The 6,000-nt window shown below is 41.2% G+C and overlaps 1 protein-coding gene across 11 annotated transcripts in view; it reads right to left on the bottom strand.

Moving 5' to 3' along the window:
- The window catches only part of piezo2b (piezo-type mechanosensitive ion channel component 2b), an 85,238-nt gene that overhangs the window by 58,020 nt on the left and 21,218 nt on the right, over nucleotides 1–6,000 (bottom strand). For all 11 annotated transcript variants that reach the window (XM_020591261.1, XM_020591262.1, XM_020591270.1 and 8 more), the window contains exons 5-7: nucleotides 4,198–4,360; nucleotides 2,506–2,785; nucleotides 1,062–1,275 (exon numbers count right to left, since the gene is read on the bottom strand). In XM_020591261.1, coding sequence (XP_020446917.1) covers nucleotides 1,062–1,275; nucleotides 2,506–2,785; nucleotides 4,198–4,360 — 657 coding nt within the window. The remainder of the gene's footprint in view (nucleotides 1–1,061; nucleotides 1,276–2,505; nucleotides 2,786–4,197; nucleotides 4,361–6,000) is intronic.

Here is a 6,000-nt window from a genome sequence, read left to right as displayed (position 1 = left end):
TTTCACGGGTTTAAGTTACCTCCGTTTCTGAAACCGAAAACTCCGAGTTTTCCTCATTTCAGGGTTAACAAACTCAGTGTTTCAACAATACCTCCTTCTTGAAACGGGCCCCTGGTTAAATGTTCTATTGTTCCTGGTGTGGCAGAAAATCGCTTTTTGTCAAACATCGACAGCGGGTGGTTTGACTCGTTCATTTTTGTAAGAAGTAAACAAACAGCGCTCTTTGCTCTGCAGGTTGTCAGTCAAACACAGTGCGTTTAGTGACCTGAGGCAGTCTCTGTTACTGAGCCTGCATTCATTACAACTGTGACTGACATATGTTGGCAAAATGTGCAACACTATGGCTTTAGTCCAACCACAGCATTTCACCACTGTAGCCACAGACAGCTGATTGTCTCTTCTCTCATGCATAATAAAACAAAACTGGTTGCAGTGAAGAGCCTAAAAGCTCTGCCTCTGATATTGATGTGCTGTGAGTAGGAGTTTGATATATCTCCCCTCCAGCTGGGTTTGCCTTTTCCTTTGCCTTCTGGTTTATAAAAATTATAAATATTTATTACCATTTAAACAACACTTGCCTCGGGCGCAATAAATATTGTGGAGTCAGTGGAGCTCTGGCTGCTGAGGTCTGTCATCACGCCGTGTATTTTCACATTATTAAAGAGCCAGACAGCATTAGTACGGGCTTGTGCTGTTTAACTAGAGAAATACCATTTTCAAAATCCATCAGAGAGACATGAGATCTGGTGCTGTTCAACGTTAGCTCACTGTTGTTTAGGAGATGGTTTGTATTTTGTTGCTAAGGGTTGACTGTCTGTGGGAAGAGCAGCAGTCAACGCAGTATCCTAATTACAACAGATACTGCAAAGTAAAACACTTTTTAACATAGACTGGTGAAAAATAAGACTTCCAAGATTTCATTCTTGCACCTACTCTTAAAAAAACCTGTAGAAACCTAACAACTTACATAAAACATTTAATGATTCTGACACTGTCAGTGATTAAATTCTGTCTGGTTTTCAAGCTGAGCACTTTAGCCGAACGGTGAACATGTGTCTGACCTGATGTAGCTGTCCTCTGATGGGATGGACTCCTGGAAGAACTGGAACTGGTAAAAGTAGAGTACGATGAGGTGCCCGGCACTGAAGATGGCCATCAGGACGCACATGCAGCTGAAGATGAGTGTGTCGAAGGTCCGGCAGAGGGACCACCAGGTGCACAGAAACAGGAAGGTAAAGAAGTAAACAGCCGAGGTCAACGAAGGCAGCATCATGCCTGCAAAGACAAGAAACTGTGGTTTAATATAATCAGACCAGGAGGATATTTATTTTTTAAACCCTGTCACACACACACACACACACACATCACCACCACATATGTAGTTTAAGAAGCAAATTCACACAATGGTTAAAATGTATTTGCAAGTGTTGTTGGACCCAGTTATCTATCCAGGTAGTTTAGCATCTTTTACCACAACAACAACAATTCAAATATACTTTGGATCACTGCAAACTTACAATTGTTTTTTAAAGGCACACCCTAAAGTAATGGTCAGTAACCTCGGGTTCTGGAGTCCACAGACGGTCACTGGTAAATCTGAGAGGTGGCAAGACATGATAGAGATAAAAAAAACCTTTGTGCCACACAAAACTACGTTTATTTTTTCAGACATTTCTACAGTGACACTGGGAGCCCTTTGCACATAACTTAGGGAGGTGGCATTATGTTTTGTTTTGTCTTTTTTATTGAGTGTATTTTAAATTATTTATTCACCCAAAGTTGTTTCTCTAAACCCAGATTCCCCATTGTCCTCTAGCAGGCGGTTTGGAAGTCATTAACATAAAGTTTGCATTATTCATGAGCACCTAATGAATAATGTAATGAAAAAGTTCTCCCTCCAACAGTCAATCTTTCCTTTGTGTAATGGCTGCAGGTGGAAGCACAACAGAACTCGAGTCTGATCCTGAATGGGAAGGAGAGCAACCTGCTGTTGTAGACTAGAGGCTTCAGCTGGGCGTTTCAGGGTGGTAGGATCATGTTAAGTCATTTTATTCAAACGTAGTCGGAGGAAGCTAGAGCACAGTTCTTTTCATCTTACACTATCAGCATAGCTCTGCACAGGGGGTGGGTTTATCTTTGCATATCTGATTTCACCGTTGTGTTTGATGTTACAGTGGACACAGTTTCGGTGCCGCTCACTCTCCAGGCAAGAAAAGCAAAATTTTAAACAACGTGAAAACACAGTGGAAACAGTGTTAAGTAATCTGACAGCAGAGGACCTCCGCTGTGACCCTGGTCCATCTCAAATCTCTTTTTTTGTTTGTTTTCCATCATACCTCTGCATTAAGATAACACATACAAACAGACAAAACACAAGTAAATTAAGAAAACACCAGCAACATGGCTGCCTAAAAAGTAGAAAATGATTCAATAAATGATCTTAATAAGGTAGAAAACATAAATATAGAAAAAGAATTTCACAGTGCAGCAAGCAGAGTCACTCACCTGTCATGCCCAACAAGACAGTGACCACCACCTTCCCCGCAGTGGTGATCAAGTTCCCGATTATCTCCTTCACTTTGGATGCAACTTGGGCCACAAGCAGCAGGATTCTCATCTTGGTGCTCACTTTCACTTCCTCCTCCTCCTCCTCCTCCTCCTCCTCCTCTTCTTCCTCCTCCTCATCCAGCCCCTCATCCTCCTCATCCTCCTCAGCCTCGTACCCCGCTTCCAAGTCCTCCTCTAGCAGGATGTTGTCGTCTAGGCTCAGCTTCTCCTCTTCTTCCTTTGGATCGTAAGTGACAATTTCAGGACTGAGTGATGACCGATGCAGTTTGGAGGTCAGAGCTCTCCATGGTGCTGAAAGCCGTTTCCTACAGGTACAACTAACATAACAATGCCTGTGGATACTCATCTGTTATACATGGTACAACATGTCTGTTCTCTGAGTGAATATCTCTGCATTGACTCTGTATGTAGCCCGGCATGTGAGGCTGATTATTAACACCCCTTGGCAGATGTTTTCCTCTGGAGCCACATGTTGGCTCAGTCAGTTCTTCCTTGGCCGCTTTGTTAAACCATCTGCATGTCCCTCTTCTCCATCCGTCTCAATAAAATAAAATAACGCAGTAACAAGAGGGACTTTAACTGTCATTTATATAGGACACATAAGGTGCTAGATAAAAAAGTGGCAGGTGGTAAAAATCCTCATCTGAATCAAGCAACAATTTCAGTTCAGATGGCTCCCTGACAGAAATAAAAGCCTGAACACGACACAGGCTCTATAGACGAATCTCTGGTGTTTCTCAGTAATGGGGAGCGATGCCATCTGTGCCAGCGTGAGCAGCACAGACAAAGTGAAAGTCAATGTGGATTTAATTAACAACGATGGGAGGACTTGCCAGAGGACGGTGGTTATATTCCAAGTCATCAACGTTCCACTCTGCTGGCTGCTTTATTTACCATTTTGGAGATGAAAAATGGATCGTAATAATAACTAAATCTAATCAATTATCTTCGACATAATAAGGTAGTGCCTTTTGTTTGCATACATCAAGTATGAGAGTGTGCTGCTAAATGTTATCTATTGCTGCTGTAATAAGAGTGAAAAGTGTGCACATCCACCCTAACTAGGCTACAGGCGCAGGACAGGTGAGTCTCGTCAGACCATCGTCTTGCAGCAAGATGCAATAAATCTGTTTTATGAGCTTGCATAATTCAGTGTGCGGACATTTCTTCTCATTTTTCTATTATCACTGTGTCAGAAACCTTAACTGATGCCTGGAAATGTTGTCAAGCTTCTAGTCTTAAAAAGAATCTCCTTTTCCCAGTCCAGAAATCTAAACTCAGTTTCTGTGAAAAATGCTCAAGATATTTTTATTCCTCGGTTTAGTTTTATGGAAATAAAGGTCTGCGGTGGTGTAATTATGACATTTCTACCAGATTAATAAGTAACTCATTAAGGAAAAATACTACACTACTTCTTTTTAAAATATGAGAATTGGCTGATTTTCTCCGTATGTTTTTGTTAGTACAATATCTCTATTTGGGTTGCTGGCTAGACAAAAACAACACAGCTTACTGTTCTATATCACCAATAAATGTCATGAAAAGATGTGTATAGAGCAGGACAAATTAGAAAAGTAAAAGTCAGACACTGTTTTCTGGACACTGCATGTCACCACACATGAAACCCACTTGTTCCTCTGCTTCAAAGTCAGCGTTGTACTGGGCCATGTCCTCAGGCGGCCTCTTCTGGACCAGGCTGCGACACAGCAGCCAGATGACCAAGCCGACCATGAACATGCCGATGTCAGGGATGAACACTCGGATGCCGTTCCCCGCATCTGCCCCGATCACGCTGGGGACAAACAGGAAACGGAGGATACGCACTGACATAAATCAGATGTGTGTTTCCTCAAAGTACAGATGGATCCCAGTCTCGCAGGCTAGGGCTCAATGATGGGAAATAGGACAGAGCACAAACTTAACTGTTCATGGACGATCATCCTAATATAAAACAATATAGAACTTGCGGTTGGCATCTGGACATGGCCCAGAAATAACCAGTACTGCCCTGTGTGCCTGAGTCTGGCGCTGAATATTTGTCACCTTCCTCTGCTCCAAGATTGGTTCAACAATCTTCCATAAAGGTTTCTGCTGAGTGTCTGTGTTCATGCAGACTGGAACCACACTCAACCCCATGAGAACAAATATTACTGCAGCAATTACATCACCACCTGTTCACACAAATGCATGGGAATCTGGCTTTATTCATTATCCAGCTGTTCTTATAATATGTGTTGTGTTCAACACTTCAGCTTTTATATGGAGTGCCACCCACTGTGATGAAATCAGGCTGCTTTTAACAGTCTTGCTGTTAACAAGTGAGTGAAATTCCATTTAAGCAACAAAGGCTGTTCTGTTTTGTTTTTTCACTGAACTGTAAAACCATTTTTACTCCCTTAAAAATAGCATTATTTGTTCAAAATAAGGAAGCATGAACAATTATCCATCATTTTTTATGCAACTGCATGAAATAAATTTAATAGGACTAATACTACGCTTTTTCAGACTGAATATGTAAATTAAGTTATTATTATTCCTACTGATCACAGCTTCGTGCAGTAAACACAAAACACTATGACTATGTTGTAGCAATCTAAAATAAACAGCACTGATCCCATTTCTGGTATATACAGTGTGTGTTTTTGATTAAAATGTGACATCGTTCAGAGTGTGGTAGTTAAATCTCTGTAGGAAACCAAAGCTTTTCTATCTACTCACCTCTAACCAAAACCCAAGAGGTTTGTTCACAGAGGAAGCTAATCAGTGGTCACGAGGGCTACAGTAACATCAGGCTTCAAATGAGCCACAGTGATGTATTTTGGCTGTCTGATAACACATTTTATGGAGGTGTCATGTCATGATTGCCTGTACTGTACAATTAAAGCCAATTAAAAACTGCCCTTGAAAAACTACTTTTATCATGGCAAACAATTTCTATATCGGTTTTACAGCAACCGCGTTGCATCCTGTGTTCAGCCACCAAGTGTTGTCTTTGCATTTCAACTGCATTACACTAAACAAAAAAAAACACACTGGTGATTCTGTGCCACAGGCTGCAGAGAAAAACTGTTATAAAACAACTTGCTGTTTCAAAGGAGACCAATCTCACTGTGCCCCTGGATGGATATAAAGCTCATAAAAGTTAATAAGTTGAAAACAATCAACATGATGGAAAATGCACACTTGGACAAATAGTCGGCATCTAATCAAGGCCATCTGAAGCTTTGTGCATCCTCACGTAGATGAAAGCGATGGAAACAGTCCGAGCCAACAACTTTACTTTTTCCTGTGCTTATCATGTGAGAGAATTACAATAACATTAGCAGTGCTAAGAGCAGTCTTCACTACCTTGGGCTGCCACAGCATTTACTTGTTAAACATGTCAAATAATGATTGCACAAAATACATCCTACATCATATAAATATTTGGTC

Source organism: Monopterus albus, unplaced genomic scaffold, assembly GCF_001952655.1.
Source record: "Monopterus albus unplaced genomic scaffold, M_albus_1.0 scaffold14.1, whole genome shotgun sequence".
Classification (NCBI taxonomy): domain Eukaryota; kingdom Metazoa; phylum Chordata; class Actinopteri; order Synbranchiformes; family Synbranchidae; genus Monopterus; species Monopterus albus.
This window is presented reverse-complemented; position numbering and strand designations above follow the sequence as displayed.